The sequence below is a fragment of the Dipodomys merriami genome, unplaced genomic scaffold (assembly GCF_024711535.1).
Source record: "Dipodomys merriami isolate MVZ:Mamm:240054 unplaced genomic scaffold, mDipMer1.0.p SCAF_1, whole genome shotgun sequence".
In the NCBI taxonomy this organism is placed as follows: Eukaryota; Metazoa; Chordata; class Mammalia; order Rodentia; family Heteromyidae; genus Dipodomys; species Dipodomys merriami.
This window is the reverse complement of record NW_027202270.1, coordinates 6403406-6429991: the sequence shown is the minus strand read 5'-3', so window position 1 is coordinate 6429991 and position 26586 is coordinate 6403406. Positions and strand designations below refer to the sequence as shown.

Below are 26586 nucleotides of genomic sequence, written 5' to 3'. Positions count from 1 at the left end.
GCTGGGTCCCCAGCTCCTCAAAAGTTCAGAGTCGAGTGCTCTCTCAGTTGTATAATGGAGTTTTGCATGTGTTATTTTGAGGCAGACTTGTTTCTGATTTCCATAGCTAGTTATAGCAGAGATGAACTTGTGGGTAGTGCAAGCCATTGTTCCCCTGCACACATGCAGCGTTTGAGTGATGCTAAGCTTTAGGGTGTAGCTGTGCAGCACCTAATTCAATCACTTCTTGACCCCTGCCCCTCTTTGGCACTGGCCCCTTCTCTGAGCTCAGTGAGTTGCTGGGGCCCTTGTAGGCCCAGCTTCTCAGGAGGCCTCTGCTGAATGGAAAGTTTGGCTAGCTTTCCCAGCCCCAGAATTCAAGACCCCCAGAGAATCTGGCACAGGGTAGTTGCTCCTTCCCATGAGGCTACACTCACAGAGGTGTCTGTTAGAAGCACCCATTAGACATCCCCAGGTCATTTCCACAATGCAATCTTGGGAAGAAAGGGGAAGAAAAACCTAAGGTCATTTAAGGGCTGTTGTGGTCATTTCCTTAATTGTCTGTGACCGGCAAGAGCCTTGTTTTTAATAAAGAAGCTCAGAGGCTTCTTTGGCTTTTTATTAGTAATAACAAGCAGCCAGAATTTATTGAGAGCCTTCCATTTGCCAAGTACTTCCATGTTACCTCATCACATCCTTATGCCTCATACCCATTTTTACAGATGAGGAAACCAAGTCTCAGAGTTGAATACTCAAAAAGCCCCAAACGGGGAGTGGCAGGTGTGGCTTAGGGGTAGAGTGTTTACCTAGTATGTATGAAGCCCTGGGTTTGATACTTCAGTACCATATAAACAGAAAAAGCTGGTAGTGGTGTCACTGTGGCTCAAGTGGTAGAGTGCTAGCATTGAGCAAAAAGAAGCTTGGGGACAGTGCCCAGGTCCTGAGTTCAAGCCCCAGGACTGGCCAAAAAAAAAAGTTAAATAGCTAGTACAGTAATCAAATTAAATATAATAATTCATGTAGTAGTAATAGGGTTTGAATTCAGGGGCTTGTGCTGGTTAGGGTAGTGCTCTACTACTTAAGTCATGTCAGTTCCCTGCCCCACCATGTCCTCCCTCTTCTTCCTCCCCCCGACCCTGGCCCAATCCTTTTGCTTTTATTTTGTTTTTCAGATAAGGTCTCAGACTTTTGCCTGGGCAGTCTGACTCTGTTCTTCCTACCTCTACTTCCCAAGCTGAAATTACAAGCAGATGCCACCACACTCAGATTCTTTTTGAAAGGTCCTCACTTTTACATAGGCAGACCTCAAACCACAATCCTCCTATCTGCACCTCCTGAGTAGCTGGAGGTGTAGGCATGTATGTTATATTCTTCTATAAATAAAAAAAGCATCAAATCCTTAACTTCTAAGGGCTATTTAAAATACTAGGTGATGAGATTCAGAAATCATTTTTGTAGAGGAGACCAGATTAAGTTGTTGTCAGGCATTAGGGCTGCTGGGGCCAAGAGGAAAGCTTTTGTCCTAAAAAGATGGTCTTTATCTGGGTGGCAGCAGCAGCAGCTATATGTCTAAAGTGGCCAAGTCTTTGGCACATCATTCCCACATTAGTTCCTGGGCTATTACTGTTCTATAATCAGGGAAGATGTAACATTTGGTAGATAGGAACTCTGTCTCATTTTTGTAATTTCTATGACTCTCTAATTACTTCAGAATAAAATGTGTAATTTCCCCCATGTGGACCCTAACAGTGCCCCCATTAGAAATAGCCCGTGTTTCGGCTGAGGGGATGCTTGCTGTCAAAAAAGTCTACATCATGAAGCTCCAGAGGACTGGAGGGGGGGAGGGGCATAAAAGTTAGGCCTGGGTTTTAGGTTCTGTCAGATATGAGCAGTTGTCTTTTTAATTAGGAAAATTCTAAACTCTGGGGGTTAGTGCCTCTGGATTTGAGTAACCCCCCTATACTTATGGGATCCAGAACAATCTTCTCAACAACCTAAGCCTCTGGGTTCCCAGTTGTCAAATAGGAGTGTAACTGTACCCATCCTTGGAAGTCATTAAGAGAAGCCCGTAAGCTGGTTGCTGGTGCATCTTACTGTAAGGTATATGTTAGAGTTTTAAAAAGAGGTAGCCCAGTAAGAACCACACCACGCACGTGGTATTCAGGTAAGAATTAGGTTTATTCATCGTTCTGGCTGGCACCAGGCCATCTAGGCCCTCCACGCAGTTGGGAAAGGCCTGGGAAAGACCTGGGAGAGAGCTGGTTAGGAGAGCTGGAAAAGAGATAGCTGGAAAAGAGAGGAGAGAGCTGGGAAAGAAGAGAAGGAAAGAGCTGAGAAAGAACATCAGGGCCTGGGCTAGGCCTTATCTAGGGTATGGGCAGAGAAAGGTGTGGCCACATCAAATTCAGATGTGACCTCAGCGGATGTAGATGTGACCTCTTCCAGGTGTGCCAGTTGCCTAGGTAAAGCAGGTACTGGGTGGAGACTTTGCTGCGAGGAGGGTGGAGTCTTCTCGCCATCCAGGAGCGGACCTTACAGTATATTAAATAGGTAGGTTTCACTAGGTAGGCAATGAAGAGAACACCACAAGCTATTCAGCCAAGAAAAGATTTTATTTACCAAACTGCTGCCCCCGCCTGGCAGGGTGGAGAGGCTTAGCTGAAAAAGGAAGAGGTGACCTCCCTCCCCCTCAGGACTTATTTAGGCCAGGAACAGGAAGAGGTGTGGCCAAGTGGGGGAAAGGTGTGGCCACACTGGATCCAGATGTGACCTCAGGGTCTGGGACCCTCCTAAGGTCAGATGGGAGGCATGTGACCAGAGGTGGCCCAGGATGTGACAATGGGGGGGGGAGGGGAAGGGAAGGAGGAAGGTGACTGCTTCATTGCTTCCAGGTCTGCCTGTTACCTAGGTAACAGATAGTGGGCGGAAACTTAGCCGAGAGGGAGGGAGGTGCGCCAGTGCAGACCTTACATTCCAGCCTTTTGATAATGTGAAAAAGGGTGAAGATTCTCTCTGGCTGTTGACAGTAGGGGTAAAAGGCTGAAATGTGGTCCCCTCTTGGAGAAGGCAGCATGACTTGGTGGTGTGAATCCTTAGATGAAGTCTGAAGAAGCAAGTCTCTTGGATGAAGTCTAGAGGAAGTCTCATGAGGCAGAGAAGGGCTGAGCAAAAAAAAAAAACTAGAGAGCAAACAAATAACAAGAGGAAGGGTTTGTTGCAAAAAATTATCTCCTGCATTCCAGGCTGTCCTGGAATTGGTGGAAATGTCCCTAGCTACTTCTGACATCTGGCAACTCGGTAGGGAGAACGTCAGGCAACAAAGACAAGAATGTAAATTCCTGTCCAGTTAAAAGGTAGACAGGTTGGACATTAGATGGGCAGGCTTCTTACTTCTATTGACCTCCTGGCTTTGGTTAATTTTTTAAAGGGCAGACACAAAGTGGCTGATGTGACATCATCTCCTCTTACTCTCAATGGTCCTTGTTTCCCAGACTGGCTGAGTCTAAGTGCTTGTTGCTGGGATGGCTTGTCCCAGTTGGTATTCATGGAGGTTTGAACTCAAGGCCTGGGCACTGTCCCTGAGCACTTCTTCTCTACCACTTTGAGTTATAGTACCATTTCCAGTGTTTGCTGGTTAATTAGAGATAAGAGTCTTGAGCCATGCTTACAGCCTGTAGCTTTGCTAGTTAGTTAGGAGATGGAGTCTCGGGGATTTCTCTGCCTGGACTGGCTTTGACTTTGTCACAAAAACCCTTTATTATTTCCAATTAAAGCAGCAAAGAGGTCAAATAGAAGTAAGTAGAGCTTACCTGTTCCTTATCAATAATTGACCAACAAATATTCTGCAATGACAAAACTCATTAGATGTGATGAGAATTTTAGCACAGATAGAGGCTCTCCTGGCCTACACTTGTTTCACTAGCATAACAACATAGACAGCCTTTTCAAAGTCAGGCTGGGTAAGATTACAAATCTAATATTACAGAAAGAATGTCACAGAAGAGTCATAGCTTTTGCAAATCCAAAGCATTCTTACACCAGAAATGAGCTGCATGTGATGGAGTCAAGTGGGACTACAGTCTACTTTTATCATGGTGGAGGTAGTCAGAATGGTCTAGGCAGGAGTGAGGCTGTCTGCAAGGTTGAAAGAGATGGACTGGATCTGGACTACATGTAGATTGGCTGGCAAACTGAACAAACCAGGATTCTCAGACAATTTAAGCCAAATAACTTGATTACAATACCAGATAACAGGTTTACAGACATAGTCATACACACATAGGCGCGCGCGCACGCGCGCGCGCACACACACACACACACACACACACACACACACACACACACACACACACACACACACACACACACACTGTGCACATTAAGTTTTACAGCACCCAAAATTGAATAAGGGCTGTAGACTTGGAATTCTAGCAAAAAGATGACATTATTTTGCCCAATGTTTTAGAATCACGTAGTCAGTACTAAACTACCTAACACAAAAAGAGGGGGCAAAACTCAAAATCTAAAATTTTTGACAACAATGTTTAGACATCGTTGCTAACAAAGCACATCAGATGGTTGGGCCTCAGTTACCACAGCCTGTGAAAAGAGGCAGCAGCTTGTTAGCAAGGCACAGTAGAATAAATGGGTGGAGGAGTTGTAAGCTTGGTGGGAGGGTGAGGATCAGATGAGACCAAACCCTTAATCCACCATGTGGCCAAGATGTCGAATTTCTGAAAAAATGCAAAGAAAACCTGAACAAATGGAAACTGACAATTTTCAAACCTAGAGTGGCTATCCTTTGAGAGGGAACCTTGAAGTGGGGGGGGGGGGGGGGGGGCGCGGTGCAGGACCCAGCCTTTGTCGCACTCTTCAGGGCACAAGCCAAAAAGTTGTAGAAAAGAGAAAGAGAAAGTTGGACCGTACTGACAGAGAGAGCGGGCAGAGAGAGCCTGAAAGTAAACAGACTTCTTACCATTTACCATAAAAAATAGGTGCTCTGGCTTTCCAGGTTGTGCAGGAGGCATTTCAAAGGGGTTTCACAGCTTGGGTATGACTCACAGCACCCCATTAACAGTGCAGGAGAGGTGAGTGAAGGAGAGCTGACCAGGCAGAAGCGCATCCCGACTTTCCCCAGAGCCCTCTAGAGAGAAATGGCGAAGCCCCCAAAACCAAGAGTCCTCGGCTCTGGAGGTCACGGCACCATTTATGTTAGGTTTTTGAAGAAGCTGCCCAGTAAGAACACCACCACTCATGTGGTATTCAGGTAAGGGGTAGGTTTATTCATTGTTCTGGCTGGCACCAGGCCAGGTTAGCACTCCACGCCGGCTGTGAAAGAGAGCATCAGGCCCCCAGCCATGCCTTATCTAGGGTAGGGGGTGTGAGAAGGTGTGGCAGGCAAAAGGAGGTGGGACCAGATGGGAGGAAGGTGTGGCCACATTAGATCCAGATGTGACCTGGCAGATGTGGATGGGACCTCTTCCAGGTTGCCTAGATAACACAGGTACTGGGTGGAGACTTGGCTTTGAGGAGGGTGGAATGGGCTTGCCATCCAGGAGCTTGCCAAACGCTGTCTCTGGCTGGTCCACCTTGAAGTCCCCTCAGCCCAGCTTGTCTTCTCAACACTGTCTGGGCCAACCTGCTCCCCACACAGAAGTTCATCATCCCCACACAGAAGGAGGCCTCAGCTCATTCTTCAGTGGTACCTTTGGCAGTGAGTCTGGACAAGATTGACATCAGAGTGTCATTGTCCTCTGCTCCAATCTAAAGAAGAAACAGTAGGTCTGGGCCTGACCTTGAGCAAGCAAGTTACCTCACCTCTCTGAGCATCCTTTTCCCCCTCTGAAACACAGGTAATGGTAACCAAGCACATGCCACTCCTGGCAAAATTGGGCCTGTGCTTCCTGCTACTTGTTGCAGGGCCATGCAATGCCCTGCAATGCCCTGTTTAAAGCTTGTCTTTGATAAAGGCCTTGTAGTGCTCACAAAGAACAGTTGGATAGAAATGACTTTATTAGAACTTAATCTAATTGGGATGGGATGCTAATTGGACAAATACACAGCTGGAGATATATTCCAACTTGATGCTAGAAGAATGAGAGCAGGATAAAAGCCATTTTTGTATATCCAGACTGTCGAAACTAGTCTCAGCCATGCTCTAGCAGGTCATTGTGGCCTCTTCCTTCCCCAGGCAGCTATTAACAGACAAGTTGTTGCTGGTTCTGAGGCGCTGGGCTGCTTCCATCCATGGTGGGACCCATCTGCCAAATCAATCCAGCAAAGCCTTGGAAACATTCCTCCTCCTCCTCTTCCTTCTTCTCTTCCTCCTCCTTCATTTTCTTTTGTTTTATATGTTTGAGGTGTGTGTGTGTGTGTGTGTGTGTGTGTGTCTGTCTGTCTGTCTGTCTGTCTGTCTGTCTGTCTGTCTGTCTGTCTGTCTGTCTGTCTGTCTCTGTTGGTTGTGAGGCTTAAACGCTGGGCTTGGGCGCTGTCCCTCAGCTCTTCAGCTCAAGGCAAGTGCTCTACCACTAGAGCCACAACGCTACTTCTGGTTTTCTGAGTGGTTTATTGGAGATAAGAATATCACAGCCTTTCCTGCCCAGGCTGTCTTTGAACTGTGATCCCCAGATCTCAGCCTCCTGAGTAGTTAGGATTACAGGTATGAGCCACTGGCACCCAGCCAGAAAGAAAACTTGTGTAGTCTTAAGAACAAAAAGTTAGACTGCAAGGCTGGGAAGGTGACTCAGTGGTAGAGTGCTTGCCTTGCATTCATGAGGCCCTGGGTTCGATTCCTCAGCACCACATAAGCAGAAAAAGCCAGAAGTGGCACTGTGGCTCAAGTGGTAGAGTGCTAGCTGGAGCTGAAGAGCTGAGGGACAGCGCCCAGGCCCAGAGTTCAGGGCCCATGTCCAACAAAAAAAAAGAAAGAAAAGAAAAAAGAAAGACAGACTGCGGCAAGGACCTGGACTAAACTAGAAAGCTAGGCTGGAAGGGTCTGTCACCTGTATTGTAGATCAAAAGCCCATAGAGAGATTTATGGAATTAGAAGGAAAACCAGTTCCCATTTTATAGTCTTCCCTGAGATTGTTATGAAACCTATTTTGTTAACATTTAATGTTCTATGAGTTCTGTTTTGTTTGGGGTTTTTTTAAATTATTGGTGGGGGACAGCAATCGGGCTTGAATTCTAGGTCTTGTAATAGTTAGGCAAGTGTTCTGTCATGCCCTAGGTCAGTTTTTGCTTTCGTTATTTTCAGGTGTGGGTCTCATATCTATGTTCTTTGGGGGGAGGGTGATTTTTTTTTTTTTTTTTTTTTTTGTCGGTCGTGGGGCTTGAACTCTGGGCCTGGGCGCTGTCCCTCAGCTCTTCAGCTCAAGGTGAGTGCTCTACCACTTGAGCTACAGCACCACTTCAGGTTTTCTGGTGGTTTTTATTGGAGATAGGAGTCTCACGGTCTCTCCTGCCTGGGCTGGCTTTGAACCTCGATCCTCAGATCTCAGCCTCCTGAGTAGCTAGGATTACAGGCGTGAGCCACCAGCACCCGGCTAGGATGATTGTTTTTTGTTTTGCTCTTGTTTTGGCTTCAGCTGGCCTCAGACCATGATCCTCTTACCTACCGAGTCTCTCATATCTAGAATTACCTTCATGCCTGATTTATTTAAGATAAAGTTTTAATAACTTTTTGTCCTGTGTAGCCTTAAACCATTGTCCTCCTGAATAGCTGGGATTATATCCTAGTTTCTTAATGGATTTTTAACTATGTGAGGTTATCTAAGGATTGTCTATATCAAAACTGATTACTCAATCAACAAATCAACTACAAAAGTGTGTTTATTTCCTTTCCACTGGATTTCAGCCCTCCTAATTCCCTTCCCTTAAAATGTTTTGTCTTTGCATTTCATTATAGCTATGAATTTCTGTGTAGTCTATCTTTAAGCTTTGCAGCACTCATATGTTCCTTGGTTTTTACCACAGGTAGAACAACATCTTTTAAATTGATACTTTGTTTGGTAAAGAAAATAAAGACACAGATAATTATCTTGGATGGGGATAGGAACCTCTGGTAACCCCAACCTGCTAGTTGCCCCTTCCAGCTTGTTCTGAGCAATCCACTAAGCAGTGTAAGATCAATGGGCATTGTGTGGCTTAGACATTGGTAGCAGAGAGTGATTCTTGACAAGAGATATGCTAAGCCTGCTCGTGCAGGTTTTATCCCAAGCTATGCGAGCAGAGGAACGGGAAGTAGGGGGAGGCTCGATTGGCTGCTCTAAGATGACAGTGTTGTCCTGGAATCTGTTGTTCAGGTGCTTGGCCTTGGCTAGAAGGAAGGAAACAGATTATCCTGGAATCTAGACATGAACCTTATGCAAGAGAGTTTTTCATCTCTACTTGTTCTTCATTAAAGCATCTGAAGGTGTGCACACTAGGTTTTCTGGAACCTTGAAGCTTCTCTTCCAACAGATATGGCATGGCTGATTACAGGTGCTTTCCTCTAGTGAGCCTAGAAAGAATGCTGCATTCCTCCTGAGACCTACCACAAGGATAGCCATTGAGGAACTCAGCTTACAAGTAGAACCTAAGGCCCTGGAGCCCACTGCCACCCAGACTCAGGCAGAGAGCAAATTCAGGCCAAAGTTGTTGGCTCCCAGCATGGCTTACATAACTCCTGACTCCTCAAGTCCCTGGAAACTGAGGCCAATTCCCTGGAAGATCATTCTGTTCTCTCCTGTTTTTTTAAGAAGAGAGCCAGCCTGATCACTGGCTTGGAGGATTGTATGAGAATGTCCCACTTGCCTTCTTCCATGAACTGATTGCCTACCATCATGGCTGTTGTTTCGTAGGTTGTAGTTGAACTTGCCTCGATCTCATACGTTTATGTATATTCAGCTTACATTTTGAAGAATCTTGCTTTATTCAAGTACACCCTCATCTATTTCCAAAAAAAGAATGTGAGAGTTCTTATAACAAAGGATAAACAGTGAAATGGACCCAAAAGGAAGTTAAAGTCAGGAGAAGAAGCAGAAGTAATAGGAGGTTTCTAACATCTTTGGATACAGAGTATAGTTCCTGTGACTGGCTTTAATATACAACAAACAGAAGTCATATTGTTGAGAATGGGGAGATTTTTATAAGGCTGTTTTGAAATAATGACTTTCATTGAAAGTTGAGGAATACTTTTCTTCTTAAGAGTAGTTTCTCGCCGGGTGCTGGTGGCTCACACCTGTAATCCTGGCTACTCAGGAGGCTGAGATCTGAGGATCACGATTCAAAGCCAGCCCGGGCAGGAGAGACCATGAGACTCCTATCTCCAATAAACCACCAGAAAACTGGAAGTGGCGCTATAGCTCAAGTGGTAGAGCGCTTGCCTTGAGCTGAAGAACTGAGGGCCAGCGCCCAGGCCCAGAGTTCAAGCCCCACGGCCAACCAAAAAAAAAAAAAAAAGAGTAGTTTCTCAAGCTGGGGACATTAAATATCATAATAGACAGCTTTGGGTTTTGTGGAAAACGAAGAAAGAGATTTTGCAAAGCTGTTTCTTAAGATTATCTTGGATGGAATGGAGGAATATGGTCAAATGCCCTTGAAGAAGGCCAGGCTGCTAGATGAGCTGGCTCACCTGGTTACATGTATTGCTTTCCTAGAGCCTCCTTGGGTCCCAGGGAGAGCCTGAGCAGACAGTCTGTCATATAGGCCTCTCACACTCCTTTCCACCTTCTATTTTCTGAGTATGTGATGGAAGCCCTGTTGCAGCCACTTAGTTTGTTATTTTGTTGAAGCAGCCACTTTGAAGTAGGAGGCTCTGATGAGGTCTGTGGCATGGGTTCTCCTGTGCCTAGTGTGAGACCACAGGCTTTTGAGCAGACAGAAGGTGGCAGAACAGACACATTCTAGAAACTAGGAGACAGGTGGTATTCTCCAAGATGCATGGGTTTGGAGAGGCTATATGCAGTCTATGGTCCTGGACACTGATGCTGCTCTCTGAGCAGAGCAGAAATGATTCTTTACAGTATTTTCTGCTCTCATTGGCCATGAAGACCCTCAGCTTTTCCCCAGCTTTGAGAAGAATGAGCAGATTGGCTGCATGATCTTCTTATTGGCTATATTACTATGTGCAGGCTTGCTCATGGTGTCTCATATTCAGTACTATCATACTGCTTGGGAATTTGGGAGGCCAAAAAACAGGACTTCATGACTGAGGGATGTCTGATCAGGAAACTGCGGGAGCATAGACACTTCTGATCCTCAGTGCAGGAGAGCGTGGGGTGTGAGATGAGCTCTTCTGCAATGGTATTCTCGGTGATGAGGTAAAGGGTTACAGGAGACAGTGGTGAGCAGTCCTGATAGTGAGCCATAAAGCAACCCTCAGAAAAGGGGGAGGCCAGTCAGGTGGACAAAAAAGCTGCTGCCACCTCTTCTCTGCCATGACTGACTTGTGGGCTAGGGCTTTCTCACTGCAACTCAGCTATTCTGCAAGACTTATATCTACTGGCATAGGGATGCTAGCTGTATGACAAGCCTTACTTCTGGGCTGGTCAACCCTCAGCATTGAAGATGCCTTATTCTGTCATTTTTAGCCTTGATGAGAATAGAACAAGCTTCTGGAACAAGGTGCAGTGGAGTCAGGAGAAGTGGCCTTAAGTGAAAACACAGCTGTGGGGTTTACAGACGGCGCTCTCGGGAGGCGTCATCCAGTGGGAGCAGCCAGCCTCGCTACAGACCTTCCAACACTAATGAATCGGGAACTCCATGCTGAACAGGATTTAGTTTGATGGGTCCCTTTGCCAGCAGATGGATGTATTTTTCTTGAAAGACCAAGGTGCCAAAAATCTCCATGATTACGTTACTGGAGCAAGGTCCTTTTTTGTGGTTTGTGAAGTTGAGCGTCAGGACTGCAGGATTCTCTTGCTCTTTCTCACTCTTATTTTTTCCAGGTCAGAACCAGAGCTTGGGGTGGGGAGGAAAATCCTGCTGAATGAGCAAGTTCTTTCTTAAAAAGCTCTCTCCAAGTCCAAAAAGACTTCAGTGGACTTAAGAGAAAGAAATTTAATACATTGCCGTAGAATCGTTGTTAACCAAGTTAAAGCAGAGCCCACAGCATCTTTGTCTTATAAAAGAAAGTGAAGAGGAGATGGAAAAAAGAAATAATGCTTAGGAAATCCAAACCAAACAATGAAGACTAACGAAGGAAAACTAAAGATCACTTCAGAGAATGTGAAGATTTCCTCCTAATAAGATTTTCAATTACAAAACCAAGGCTTCAGGTAGAAGCAATCTATCTGTTCCTCTTACGTATGCATGTCTGAATCCTAAAATGTTGGTCCTACTGTAGGATTTCCCATTTGGGGCTTAAGGAAGAGTTGGATACACTACAAGGCTCAGTGAGTAGACTGCAAAGAGAAGCATCAACCATGGGGTGGCTGGAAGCTTACCAGTATGGTTCTTGACCTGCACTTGAACCTTAGCCCTAATAGCTAGCAAATTGAAGCAAGCTCACAGACCTCCTGGAGAAACCATGGTGGGCGGATCTAGAACAGTCCTGGCCAAAGAACTAACACTTGACTTTTACCAGTGACCTTTCTGGGTTATATCCTCTGAGGGGAGCTCTGGAGCTGAGCTCCCAGGTCCTCTACACAGTCTTTTCTAGAAAGAAAGCCAGTGCTCTGTCCTGTGGAGCTATAAGTACTTTCCAAGGCCTGAGCAGACTGGTTGCCCATGAGAGGTCATCTTGCAGCTGTTGTGGTTAAGACAGGGAATTCCTCAACTTTAAAAAAAAATTTTTTTTTTTTTTTGCCCTTCTAAGGTCAGGCCAGGAGTTTTCAAAAGCATCAGAAGTCTAAGCTGGTATTTTCTCTAAGTCATGGAGTTTAGGACCCAGCATCCTTGGCATAACATTTTCTAGGTATGGAGCTGTTTGGACAAGTCAACTGTATATATGAACAATTAAAGACTCACTTGCTCACTTCCCGGGAGCACTGGACATGCACAGTTGGCCACCCCTTACTTTCCTATTCCATCACCCTTCATTGTGTTTCCTTAGGTATGTGATCAGGCCCACTGGCTTCATTGGGCAGGGATCCAAAGTAAGGACCATGTGTTTTACTAGTTACGTTAAATGACTCCCTGCTCTCTCCTCTTAGCCTGAGACATTCATGCCTTCCCTAAGGTGTTGTTGAAGCCTCTATTCCAAGCAGCAGTATCTGAGATCCCTAAGGCAGTCTTCCATGATCCTCAGCCTACCAATTGTTGCTTACCTATAGCCACCTGCTAGAAGGATGCCCTGCTGGCCTCCATGGCCTCCCAGCCCAAAGAGCTCTAGGGCTGAAGAATGACCTCTTGCAGGCCCAACAAACACAGCAGGGCCTATACCTTACCTTCTCACAGGGTCTGGGGAAGATTCTCTGTAACCCTTCAACTCCCTAGTTCCTAGAGCCATTCACACAGTCCATGGGCCCAGTTGCCCTGGGGCTCACCCCTGGAGCCGGAAGCATAAGGAAAAGAGGTCCTAGCAGGAGTCTTCTACTCTGGCTGCCCAGATCCTTCCCTCCTGTATGGTCTCAGCCTGCGCCTCTGGAAGTAGAAGCTCTTCCATTTTCTGTCCAGTGAGACTGGCCTGCCCTTAGATGGGATGAAAACCTTTCTCTCACTGAGGCCTCCTTCTTCTCTAGCAGAGGCCAGTGGAGCAGCCTTGTGAGCCTTTGCTTCCTTCACCGCTTCATCAAATGTCAAGAAGGTTATGCAGTTGGAAAGTGTCCACCAAGAGCTCCCATTCCCAGGAAAAGTCTGGCAAGGGTCAGCTCTCCTACTTGATGTGGCAGAGAAAGACCTGGTGAAGTCCCAGGGTGGCTGCCATTCCTGCAAGGTGGCTTACTAAAGGCCTTTCAGGCCTTGATGAGGGCCCCCATGCTGACACCGGGACAGTGGTAGGACCCACCAGTGTCCTGGCTAGTCCTGCTATGTGGAAAGGATATAGTGTCCAGAGAAGGGCTCTGTGCCTTAGCACCTGAACACTGCAGTCTGCACCACTGGTGACACAGCACCAAGCAGGAAGATGCAAAACAGAGTTGTTCACTGAAGGAAAAGAAGAAATAAAAAATGCAGAGATTGCTGGACACTGGTGGCTCATGTCTATTATCCTAGGTACTCAGGAGGCTGAGATCTGAGGATCATGGTTTGAAGCCAGCCTGAAAGAAAGTCCGTGAGACTCCAGTTAACCACCCCAAAACCAGAAGTGGAGGTATGGCTAAAGTGATAGAATGCTAGACTTGAGCACAGAAGTTCAGGGACAGCACTCAGGCCCTGAGTTCAAGCCCCAGGACCAGCATACACAAAAAATTGCAGAAATGAAATTGGACATCTGCCATGGTCTGTGATAAAGGCCTTGAGGCAGGAGGGGGTGGTGTTCGAGGAGCTAGACTTTGCCTTTACACTTCTGTTGTCTACCTTGAACTTCCTGACTGCTACACAACTACCTCATCACCCTGCTTTAGTCTAGATTTGTTCATGCAAAGCAGCTGAACTCCAGAAGGCCTGGGCTGTGGTTAGCATCGCTATGTCTCCAGCTAAGGAACTGAAAGAGGAAAGTGTCCTCAGGTTTGTATTCTAGAAAAGTAACTTAGCCCCATGGTAAGAGTGGGTTAGGAGAAGAGGAGAGCCAATGGCACAGATGGACTTTGTGTCAATGTTGTTCAAACATTGAGCACTTGGAAGAGAATGGCTGGCATGAAGGCTGCAAGCAGGATGCCATCATTGAGGCTGGCTGTCCTCTGCTGCAGGTCTTTTGTCGCACTTCCCCTTAGAGTCCTCTGCTCTCAGCCTTGGAGTGTGCTGATTGCCGCAACACTGGCCCTCCTGCGAAGAGGTGCTAAGCATCTTAGCCTTTGGGCCTTAGGTTGCACATTCTTACCTGAACCAGTTCCTAGGCTTGGACTTCAGGCATCTGGGCTTCCCATGGCTCTCTGACGTCTAAAGTCTAGAACTAGAGATTTTGTCTTCCCTCTGGGGGACCCTGGGCCAAAGACAGGGGATATGTGTAAATTGTTTAGTAAAACTGAGATACTGTTGGGAAAGAGGAAATGTCTGCTGCTAGCTCTTCACCAGTATCTGTTACAGTGGACTCGTTCACTCATGAATTAAAGTTTGCACACAGTAGCCCTCCATGAATATATTCACACATGTAGGGACATGCTTTCTAGTTTGATTTGTCTGGAAGTAGCATGTCACCAGCATTTCAGAGCTTCTTGGAAGATCTCTCCACCATCCCTCCCATACACCTTCCATTCTAGCTCTCCATTTCCTTGGCTTCCTCTTGGATCTTGTGACTGGGTACCCTCTCCAAGATCAGACACACACCCTGCTGTCTGACCACAGCCCCTAGTCCCTACAGTTGTCCCGGTTCCTTACCTCAAATTCACTGGCCTAGGAAGCCAGGATAGGCCAGTGGTACAGAGAACGGCCCTCAACTCAGTTCTGCCAATTTGAGTCAAATACTTATTAAATCAGTCTAAACCTAGGAACTGACCACACAAGGCTAGTGGGATGATTCAGTAAGATCACACATAAAAGAAGCTTAGGAGAGACATATTCAATCAATATCAGCTCCATGCAGAACATCTGTCACCCATCTCTTTTCTTCCAGTTAGCCCCTTCCATCCTCCCTTAGGTTCCCTGGTCTATCCATGTCCAACTGTTGCTATGTCATATCACCACTCCCAGCCCCATTATTCTTCCTCAAACTTTCCTGGCACATATTCGGCTTACAACCAACCTGACTTCCATCATGCCAATGCCTAGATTGCTAGAAAAAAAAATCAACAACAGGCACAGAGTTGCTACAGTAATTTCACATCCTAAATACTCCAGGTGGATCCTTAATGCTCCCTGGCAGTCCTTTGCCCTTTCTTGTCCAGCTGCTTTTCCTATTTTCCAAAGAAGCAATTTCAAACCCTCATCACTTTCCTCAAATTTCCACTTTTTCTTTCACCAAACTCTGCATCCCTTGTAGACAGTTTAGCGTCTTAATAGTTCTCAGGAAAGAACAAAAATTACTCAGGAACATTCCAGATCCTCCTTGTCCAACCTGCAGACATATCTGCATCTCTGGACAGCTTCTTGCCTACTACGGGAGGAATCTTCCATTGTGTATCAGACTTGGGTTGAAATTCTGGTTCTAATTGTAGTGTGAAAAAATTATTCAACTTCCCCCCCACCCCCCGTCCCCTGCACCCCCTTGTATAGCCCATGCTGGCCTGTAACTCTCCATCCTCCTACATCTGCTTTCCTGAGTTCTGGGACTACAGGTTTTTGCCATCATGCCCAGCTAAATTACTTAATCTTCCTCAACCCCAAATGCCTCATCTATGAAAAGGAAATAGTAATGCCTCCTTCATGTGGCCTTCATGTTACTTTGTAGGCATTTGATAACTAGGAGTTCTCCATTCTTTAACTCTGAGTGTGCTCCTTTCCCTCCCCATCACCATTCACCACCTGTATTGATGAATTGGTGTGTGTGGAGTTTCCTGATGTTGGGAATCCTCTGGAAACTACCATGGCTTCATGATGCAGACCACAGCTTCTGTATCATCCCTCATTTTTCACCTAGTCATGAGAAGTCAGGGCTGGGAGGTAGATTCTGGTATATATGGCTCCACATGTGTGTATTTCCAGTCTTGTCAGGCTTGTTTCTTCGCTTCTTCCCATTCCTGCTATATCACGCCCACATCCCTGCGGGAGGTCCAAATCTTACCTTCTCATTGTTCCACCATAATGGCCTCCCAGGAAGGAGACTCTCCTGTCAGCCCGTTCTCTATGTGACCATTAAAGTGAGCTGTCTTCTGCTCTGAAATCTGTCGTGACTTCCTTCTGATCACATGAAGTCCACACACCTGCGTGCAGCCTGCACTGCCAATGTATCACCTTTGCAACCTGAGCAGCCCAGAGGCTCCAGTGCCCCCTTTATAAAGGAAGAGGGAAGTGCACTTGGGGATTAGATGGGAAGCTGGATGCTATACTCTTGGTGCAGTGGCCAGTCAGGCAGGCAGACACTCAGTGAAGACCAGCTGTACTGAAACCAGGGACCAAACATCCAGAAAAGCCAGAAAAACTTAGAATTATGTAAGAATGTTAGTCACTAGCCATAAAACAAAGCAAAGAAGGAGGTATTAGTCAAAGTAGCACAGGCCTATCCTGAAGGATCTGGGAAGTGCAGATACTAAAGAATCACTGGAGCCTCTCAACCCTTCTTTATGCAACCTTGTTCTTTTTCACACGGTTCTCAGGGTGTATAATCAAGCACAGAGCCGTCTCTATCCAACCATCCCAAATATGTTCCTGAGCAGTTTAATGACTGTATGCTATTCCACATGTGACTGGAGTGGAGCTTATTTAACCTTCTGCCTTTGCTGATCTTTTAGTCCTTCCAATAAGTAATATGAGGCAACAATTTTTACAAATTAAGGTTTTTTTCCCCTACATTTCTGGTAATTTTTCTAAGCTATAAATCTATAACTTATAACATCATGTGGCTGAGGGTGTAGCTGAAGTGGAAGAGCGCCTAATGAGCACAAGCACAAGGCCCTGCATTTGAACCCCAGTACTTCAAAAGAAAAGAAAGCAAAGAAAACATTGAGTCAAAAGATACAAAAAATTCTAACCAATGTAGACTTGAAATATAGGCCTAACCTCAGCTACAAAAAGAAAAAGATGTAGTTGTAATTGATAGAATTTTTAAAAGTGATTAGTGTGTGTGTGTACGCGCGTACGTGTGTGTGTGCACGTGTGTGTGTGTGTGTGTGTGTGTGTGTGTGTGTGTGTGTGTGTGTGTGTTGTTTTACTTAGAGAGGGCTGAGAAAGGCCAGGCAGTGCTCTGTAGGGAAAGCATGTCTGTGCCTTGAAGCTTCTGGCTTCATGTGTAAAGAAGGGTTGGTTTCTGGTTTTGAATGTTCATCTGGGTCAGTAAGAGGACAATCTACTCTTGAGAGGCTTGTTCCCTTCTGAGGAAAAGAATTTGTCCAGCATCTAATGATGCAGATCATTAGCTATGTAAATAGCCCTGCAGTTAGAAAATGTATCCTCCTAGTATGCAGTTAATTTTGGTTAAAATTACTTAGGAAATGTAAAAGTTAGTGATATAAATTACTTTGGTGATTTATAATTTACAAATTCATTAAAGATAATAATTGGCTCTGGGCCCTAGAAAGACCAGGAGCCTTTCTGAGCTCTGTGGACTGGGTGCTTACTTACGGACCTCCCACCAGAGTCCAGAAAGAACCAGGACTTCCCCAGGGTTGCTGTCCTCATCTTCCCTAACCACATGTCTAAAACCACACCTACAGTCTCCCTTCTCAGCCATGGAATGACCACTTGCTTACTTGTTTAGATCAAAATCATGAGCCATCCCAAATTTCTATCCGCTCCTTTGCCAGCATCAAACCTATCCACACACCCTGCTTTTACTCCTAACAACTTCCTCCTACTATCGACGTCCAATTGTCCCCTTCTGTCCATCTTGCCTGGCATCCTTGTAGTTCATCCCCTCACCACCCCCACCACCCTCACCACTCAACTCCGGCAGCAGTCCCCAGCCCCAGCAGGCTTCTGTCTACATCATAGACAGGGAGAAGGGGTGTCCTACAGCACAGAACTCTGATGCCACCATCCATCCCTTTCTAAAAGCAGGAACTCCGCTTTGCTGTTATGGTAAAGGCCAAAAATTTCAGTATGGCCAGAAAGATTCTGCCTCTTCAACCTGGCCTTCCTCCCTAAAGTCACAGCTCACTGTGTCCCCTTTCTCTATTGGGGTCCAACTTCACCAACCATTCCCTCAGTTGATACAGCTTCTGCCCTAGGACTCTTGTATATGCTGTGCCCAGTAGAACTCACTTTGCTTCCTCCACTAACAATTTATGTATTCCTTCATCCCCAAATCCCACTCGATGTAGTTTTTCTTAGAAACACAGGAAGCTCCTTTCATGCTTCAGAAAATCTTCGTTAATATGAAGTTTTACCTCTATATGTGTCGTGTTCCTTCATGTGGTTAGATGGCTCCTCTACCAGACTACAAGCTTCATGAAGGCAGCCCCTTGCTGCTACAACTAGCACAGTGAAAAGCCCAAAGGAGCACTCCATGAATACCTGCAGGATGAACAGTCCTTGTTGATGGTAGAGTTCCTGCAGGTGGGCAGTTCCCAGAGAGGAACATGTCTGCTAGAGGAAGTTGATTTTGTTTAGTTCTTTGTTCTTTTCATCTGTTAGAATGAGTAGAATGTGCTGCCTAAAATTCACTGTTTTTCTCTTCTCTCTTTGTTCAGCTAAAACTTGCTTTCACTGTGGACCACGAGACTGGATTGCCTCAAGGATGTCATATCTATGAATACAAAGACAGCAACAAGTAAGCCACCATGGGAGATGTGTTATGCAATAGTAGCCTCCTTTCTGACACTGGCTTCGCTTACAAAGGGTGCTTAAGAATGGCTCATACTTGCTGCATACTTACTGGCTAGTGCAAAATAGCTCTTTCCTCTACAACAACTCTTCTGTCCCTACATTGAACTTGTTGAGCCTATGTAAGAGAGATTTCCAAATATTAGACGTATATTGGAAGCATACTTTCCTTTCCAGTTCCACTGTCCTCCCACTGCCTGAGCCCTCTCGCTAAGCATCTGCTTACTCATTTAAATCAGCTTTGATTTAGCCTGCGATACAGTTCTCTAATCACTGCAGCTGTACTCTTGGGTTCTGTTGTGTTCATTCACCTTTTGGCTTTTGTAGTTGTAAGGTTGATTTCTCTGTGCCTACAGAGATTCTGGGTGGTGGCCTTATAAGCAAGGTGGCTCTGGGAATAATTTTAGAGCACTTCTTTTCTCCTCCAGACTGTGTATTATTAGACAGTGGTAGTGGTGGTGAATGAGGCACAGGGAATGTGCCCTTATGATGATGATGGCAATTACTGCTGAGCACCTGCTCTGTGTGGGGCTCAGTTCTGGAGACTTGACGTGCGTATTGCCATTTAACCACCATAATAGCCTATAGAGCTTCTTTCATTACTTCTATATTGTGGAAATTGAGGCCTAGGGAACTCAATTAACTGACTCAGGTAACTTGCACACCTCTGAGAGGCAAAGTCAGCAGTAGCACGTTCACATTAGGAGAGGAAAAGATAGAAGACAGTTATCCCAAGTTAGTGCCACTCTTGGAATCTCAGGAAAGGGCAGTTTCAGCCAGAACTTGAGGACACTGTATTCAAGTCTCCAGTATTCCTACTTGGAAGAACAGTAGAGCTATATATTGCCCCCCAATTCCTACCACATGAATCATAGGAAAGGTTGACCAAGAATTCGTTAATGCTGCCATCCCCCACCTGAGATGGCACTGTTTCTAGACAGTTGTTCCAGTGTTTCTAGGTTATTGTGTCAAAACCATCTTAATCCAGGTGCCAGTGGCTCACACTTGTAATCCTAGCTATTCAGGAGGCTGAGATCTGAGGATCATAGTTTGAAGCTAGTTTGGGCAGGAAAGTCTGTAAGACTCTTACCTCCAATTAAACACCAGAAAACTAGAAGTGGTGTTGTGGCTTGAAGTGGTAGAGTGTTCACCTTGAGTGAAAAAGCTCAGGGACAACACTCAGGTCCTGAATTTAAGTCCACCTCCACTACCACCAGCAACAACAAAAAACACATCTCAGCTTCATGTGGTGTTTCATTCAGCTCAAAAGTGGGTCATGGGACTAGATGGGACAGTTGAGCAGATCCTTGAGTAGCCAGGACAAATCTCTAAGGAATAAAAGAAACAAGCCATAGTGTGACAGGCAAACCTGCCTCCCTCTTGTTGCACCTACTGCCCTCTCTGTTTGCTTATGGCCATTGGGTGACAGCCCCAGGCACACAGACAGTAACAGCATAAAAAGATCTTCAGTGTTACAGTGTTACAGATCCCAGTTCTGTCCCTGTGCGCTTGGAGTCTCTGTTGAGTGAGAGAAGAGGAGAGGCTCTTCTCCTCAGGTTCATGCCCTAGCAATGCAAGAGCCCAGCGATGACATCTCAAGTCTACTTTGAACACAAAAAGAGAAAATACCCTAGCCTATCCTGAGCTCCTAGCAGAATAGCACAACAGGGGAAACATTCAGGGGTTGTAAATATAGATAACCTTTGGTCCCCAAGACCCTAAAGGAAAACATTTGTGGAGAAAATCACATGATCTAGAAGAGGCCATAATCTAGAAAAGCATGGCCATCAAGTGTCTTATGCTGTCTCTCCTGCCCTTTCTCAAAACTATATTGAGGTCCATTCTTGTTCTTTAAACAACTTTCATCTCTTGAGCATCAGGTTTTTTCATCTTTTCAAACTAATAAGATTGGGGCTGGGAAGGTGGCTCAGTGGTAGAGCACTTGCCTTGCATGCTCGAGGCCCTGGGTTCGATTCCTCAGCACCACATAAGAAAAAAGCCGGAAGTGGCACTGTGGCTCAAGTGATAGAGTGCTAACCTTGAGCTAAAGAGCTGAGGGACAGTGCCCAGGCCCAGAGTTCAGGCCCCACGACCGGACTCAAAAAAAAAAAAAAATCAAACTAATAGGATAAATTGTCCCTTGTTCAGGGATATTATGCTCGATGCATCACCAGCCTCACAGGCAGGAGGCCACCTCTCCTTCCATACAGCAGTTGGCTCATGGCTTCCTTCTGCTTTCCCATTACAAATGGCTGCAGGCAGGAGTTGGAGTTATACCGAACAGTTTATTGTTCAGGAAAGAGTGTGGTGCACTTCCCTCTGACCCACCTCAGTAGTGTGTGATGCCTTCTGTTAAAAGTATAATCTTCTCCAGATTTGTGAATTCTGAGGTCAGACATGGAACCTATGAACCTGAGAGCAGCTCCTTCCTGCCCTGAGCTCTGCCCACCCAGTCTGTGTCCCTCTGTGTACTCTGAGGGTCATTTCCCCTAGAATGCCTAAACTTAAACACAGAGCATTTAAGCTATTCAGACTCCAGCCCCTCTAGAGCCCATGGTGTCCCAGCTCTGTGATGTACTTTCCTGCTGACCTATCCCATCTGCAGAAACTCCTAACAATGACAGTCCATTTGGCAATCTGTGGTTAAACAGTACACTCTGCTAGTCTCCTGGACTCAGGTGGTACATTCATTCCACTATGGCCCCCTCCCCTACCTCTGTCCCTGCTTCCTCTGCCTTCTGCCAGCTCAGGCTCAGCCTTTGCCTACCTATCACTTCCTTACACCTCTCAGAAACACCTAGCTAGATTCTTGCCCAGGGCATTAAATCTTCATCCCAAGAAAACACCCCTAGGTCAATGAATTCCTGTTCACCTAGGCTTAGTTCCTGGCCCTGTGATAAAGCCCATTAAAAGTCTCGAAGCTGATGCTTTGAGGGCAACACATCCAAATGGACTGTGCCAGCATTCAACTCTCCCTTATGGACCTAGAAGCCAATGGGATAGTCCTGTGAGGGCGAAGCCCCCAGTCTTCTAGCCAGAGGTACATAGTAGGGAAAGTCAGACTTCAGGCTCTCACACTGGGCCTTTATTTTTGGATCTCATTTTTTTTATTAGCTTACATTAGTTATAAAGAGAGAGGCTTCATAGTTACATTTCCACACATGTTTACAATATGTTCCAATCCAATCTATGACTGTCCCTTCCCCTCTTCCCAAAACAATTAGCAGGTTTTCTCATTCGACTTCCATAGTTGAAAACACTCTATTTTGATCCTCTGTTCATCCTCTTTCAAAATGTATTTCAAATTTACTCACCCTCTATTATTTTTCCCTTCCCCTTCCTGTTTCCTCCTAAGTAATCCCTTAGATTCATGTTCTATGTTTATCCACATATACTTATATAAATGGATATGTATGTATGAACATGTCCAAGAATATGTATATCTTTTAGGTCGAGCTTCCACATATGAGTGAAAACATATGATATTATTTTGAGCTTGGCTTGTTTCTCTAATTGCATCCACTTTTCTGTAAATGACATGATTTCATTTTTCTTTGCTGCTTTGCAATACTCCATGGTATGGATGTGTGCGTGTGTGTGTGTGTGCGTGTGTGTGTGTGTGTGTGTGTGTGTGTGTGTGTGTGTGTGTGTGTGTGTGTGTGTGTGTATACCATATTTTCTTTACCCATCTGTTCTAGGGTACGTTGGCTAAGTCCATCATTTGGCTATTATAGACAGTGCTTCTATAAACATATTCATGCAGATGTCTTTCTTACATATTAATTTACTCTCCTTTGGATATAGTCCCAAGAGTGGTATGGCAGATTCATTGGGAAGGTCTATATTTGGTCTCTTGATGAACCTCCATAATGACCTCCACCAACAGTGTATAAAAATTCCTGGTTGTTGTTTTCTGATAGCTGCCCTTCTGACTAGGGTAATTGGAACCTTAGTCTGGTTCTGATTTGAATTTCCTTTATGGCTAAGGAGGTTGACCATTTATTTTAGTTTAGTTTTTTGGTGGGAGCCAGTCCTGGTGTTTGAACTCTGGGCCTGGAGGCTGTCCCTGAGCTCCTTTTGCTCAAGGTTAGTAGGCTGGCTTCCAACTTCAATCCTCAAATCTCAGCCTGCTGCATAGGTAGGTATGAGCCACTGGTGCCCAGCTATTTCTTAATAGATCTATAAGCCTTTTGTGGTTCTTGTGAGAACTGTTGGTTCATTTCACTTGCTGATTTATTAATTGGATTGTTCTCTTATTGTTTAAGTTTTTTTAGTTTCTTGTATATTCTGGATATTCATCCTTTATCTGTTGTATATCTGGCAAAGATTTTCTTCTATTCTGTGGGTTTTCTGTTGGTTTTACTGACTGCTTCTTTTGCTGTGTAGAAACTCTTTAATTTGATATAGTCCCATTAGTCAGTTTTTAGTTCCACCCTAAAATTTACCTATGCCCACATCTTCCAGAGTTTTTCCTGCTATCTTATAGTAGCTATAAACTTCCTGTGTTACTTTCAGCTTTTTTATATAACTAGAGTTCATTTTTATACAGGGTGAGAAATAGAGGGCCAGTTTCCCACAGGTGGATTCCCAACACTATTTGTTAAAGAGGCTGTTTTTCCCCCATTGTATTTTTTTGTCAAAAGGAGCCAAAACAAGCTAGCTGAAGCTGTGTAGTTTTATTTCTGGATGCTCTATATTGTCCCATTGGTGTTTAGATCTGTTTTTGTGCAAGTATCAAGCTATTTTTGTAACTGTGGACCTATAGTATTATTTGAAGTATGTTACATACCCCCAGAAGTACTCATTACCTAGAATTACTTGAGGATCTTTTATGCCTCCATATGTATTTTTGGATTTATTTCTCTTAATTCTGTGAGGAATGACATTGGGATTTGGGGGGGATATCATATTGAATCTGTAGATTGCTTTTTGTAGTATGGCCATATTCACAATATTAATTCTGCCAATCCATGAGCATGGAAGGTCTTTTGATGTCCTTTTCAATTTATTTCTTCAAGTTTTTATATGTGTGTATATATGTGTGTTGTGGATGTATATATATGTATATACCTACAATCCTAGCTACTCAGGAGGCTGAGATTTGAGGATCATGGTTCAAAGCCTAGACTCTAATCTCCAACTAACCAGGAAAAAGCCAGAAGTGGAGCTGTGGCACCAGTTTTGAGTGAAATATTAGAAGTTAAGAGACAGGGCCCTTAGGCAAGCCCTAGTTCAAGCCTAGCATTGGCAACGGGGTGTTGAGGGGAGAAAGGAGTCTATTGATTTTTTTTTTTTTTTTGGTCAGTCCTGGAGCTTGAACTCTGGCCTTGGGAGCTGTCCCTCAGCTCTTCAGCTCAATGCAAATGCTCTGCCATTTGAGCCACAGCACCACTTCTGGTTTTCTAGTGATTCATTGGAGATAAGAGTCTCACGGACTTTCCTTGCCCGAGCTGGCTTTGAACCATGATCCTCAGATCTCAGCCTCCTCAGTAGCTAGGATTACAGGCGTGAGCCACCGGCACCTGGCTGAGTCTATTGATTTTTAAGTATTGATTTAATATCAAACTACCTTTCTAAAGCCATTTATCAGTTTTAGAAGTTTTGGTAGAATCTGTAGGGTCTGTTAAGTATAGGATCATACCAGAAAACAGGGATAATTCGGTATTTTCTTTCCCTATTTGAATCTCTTTTATTTCTTTCTCCTGCCTTATTGTCTGGCTAGGAATTCTAGTACTATATTGAATTGGAGCATGAAGAGTGAACATCCTTGTTTTGTTCCTGACTTTAGGGGAAATGATTTCAGTTTTTCCCCATTTAATACAATGTTGGCTATAGGTTTGTTATATATAGCCCTTTATTAAGTTCAGATAGATCCCTTCCACACCTAGCTTCTTCAGAAATGTTATCATATTGATTGTACTGGCATCTAATCTTCCATATGGTCTGGAAGCCCATGGGCTGGCCTTGAGAGGGAGAGTTCTCCATAGTCTTCTAACAGAATGCACACACTAAGGAAAGAGACGTCCTTAGGCTCTTTAATTACTTATCAGGGCCTGGGAAGGTGGCTCAGTGGTAGAGCGCTTGCCTTGCATGCCTGAGGCCCTGGGTTCGATTCCTCAGCACCACATAAGCAAAAAGAAAAAAAGCCAGAAGTGGCGCTGTGGCTCAAGTGGTAGAGCACTAGCCTTGAGCTGAAGAGCTGAGGGACAGCGCCCAGACCCAGAGTTCAGGCCCCACGACCGGACCCAAAAAAAAAAAAAATTACTTATCAAAGACCTTCAGTTTGTCATTAGCTTTCTGTAGAGCAGCTTTCACCTAACAGGCAGCTACTTCTATGGTCATGTGAACACTTCCTCTCAGGATTTCCTAGTGCCTGAGTCATTGGCCAGTATGACAAAGCCTCCTTCCAGGTGAATCTTGGAGTAGTCAAAGCACCCTTTTGTGCTGGAAGCTAACCATACCCACATACCACTTGGTGGATAGACCCTTACTATCACTGGATAGTAAGCCAGTCCTTAACTCCATCTCTTTTTTTCTCTCAGACAATGAGGGTCTTGTTATGTAGCCTAGGCCAGTCTCAAATGCATGAGCCTCCTCCCTCATCTTCCTGAATGCTGAGATTACAGGCATGCACTACCACAGCTTGTTTCCTGACTCCTTCCTACCTTTTTTTTTTTTTTTTTTAACTTTCCTAGTCCTATCTGAGTGAGTTTTGGTCTGTGGAGAAGCAGATGTCAAGGTAAGGTTAGATGTGCAAGAGACATGGAGGAAGCCACCATTGTAAAAGGAGACCAGGCAGGAGAAGGAGTTGGAGAAGGAAGGGGCTGAGCAAAAAGTCTCAGGCTGCAGTTCACTTTTGAGCTAATGCAGGAGTTACCTGTTGGAGGAGGAACCTCACTTCTGTCGGACCCCTGCATGTGGCTGCTAGGTTGCTGTCTGAGAATAGTCCCCATGGCCATAGGAAGATTATTGCAGGCAGACGCAGTGGCAGAACCAAGCAGACACCCCTGGGGCCATCAGCAATTCCATGTTCTGTAGTGGTGAGCTGAGTGGTGCCTTTTCCTGGCTGCCACACTTGGAGAAATGAGCAGAGGGACCTGGATCAAATGCTGCATTTAATTTGTCATTCCCTCTGCTGTTTTTTTTTTCTTCTAATAAGCCAAGTGAATATATCCTAGTCGCCCTGACAACTTCAAACCAGCACCAACACTTCCCAGCACTCTGCAATAGGTGCTTTCTGTCTGCACTTGGAACTGCTGCCAGTTCCTGGGGCTAAGAGTGAGGTTACCTAAAAACCATTCATGGCAGAGGGTGAGTGCCTCCAGGCCTCCCACAGATACTGCCAGGTCAGAGTGAAGAATGTCTTACTTGTTCCCGATAAAGCCTGGGGTGATTAGAAAGCAGCACTCCAGTCAAGGGAGAGGAGGGGTTTGGGAGAGCTGGAGGCAGCAAGCACTGCCAGAGTAGTGCCAGAAGTGACCTCATGGGAATCAGCCATGTGCAGTGCAGGTGTGAGCTCACCGTGACCCATGGCAGCAGGTAGGATTTGGCTTGCGCACAATGCTGGTGCAGCTCCTCTTTTAGTGGCTAGAATCTAGGTTGTGCTTAGTGCAGGGCAGTCTCTCTATTGTCCCATAATCAGAGTACCTATAGTCATATCCTTCTGTACTAAAATTCATTGTTTCATTCAACTCAGTTTACCATACCAGAAAACAACAGGCATAAGTGCTTTCATTTTACAGAGAAGGAAACAGTGGCCTGCGAGACACCCTGTCCTAGGTCAGGCTATAAATAAAATGCAGAGCACAGAACAGGATATTGGTAACACACTTGAAATCCTAGCTACTCAGGAAGCTGAGATCCAGAAGATCACAGTTCAAAGCCAGCCAGTACAGAGAAGTATGTGCAATTCCATCACCAAAATAATGAGTAGAAAGCCAGGTTGAAGGTGTGGCTAAAGTGGTAGAATGCTAGCTGAGCAAGCAAACCAAGCCAAAATGAGTCCATGCCCCAGAACCAGAGCACAGGGCACTGCCTCAACCATGAGGTTCACAGCAAAGTGGGCCCAGAGCAGCTAGGGAAAACTGGGACTATGTTGCTAGAGATCCAGGGACAGCTGTGTAAGTTCTTTCAGTGACTTGGACATTGCAAACAACACACCTAGCATTACAG

The 26586-nt window shown here is 45.3% G+C and overlaps 1 protein-coding gene across 2 annotated transcripts in view; it reads left to right on the top strand.

The window, feature by feature from the left end:
• Positions 1 to 26586, top strand: part of Dis3l2 (DIS3 like 3'-5' exoribonuclease 2) — a 401227-nt gene that overhangs the window by 348887 nt on the left and 25754 nt on the right. For both annotated transcript variants that reach the window (XM_070014895.1, XM_070014884.1), the window contains one exon: positions 18282 to 18361. In XM_070014895.1, the coding sequence (XP_069870996.1) occupies positions 18282 to 18361 (80 nt within the window). The remainder of the gene's footprint in view (positions 1 to 18281; positions 18362 to 26586) is intronic.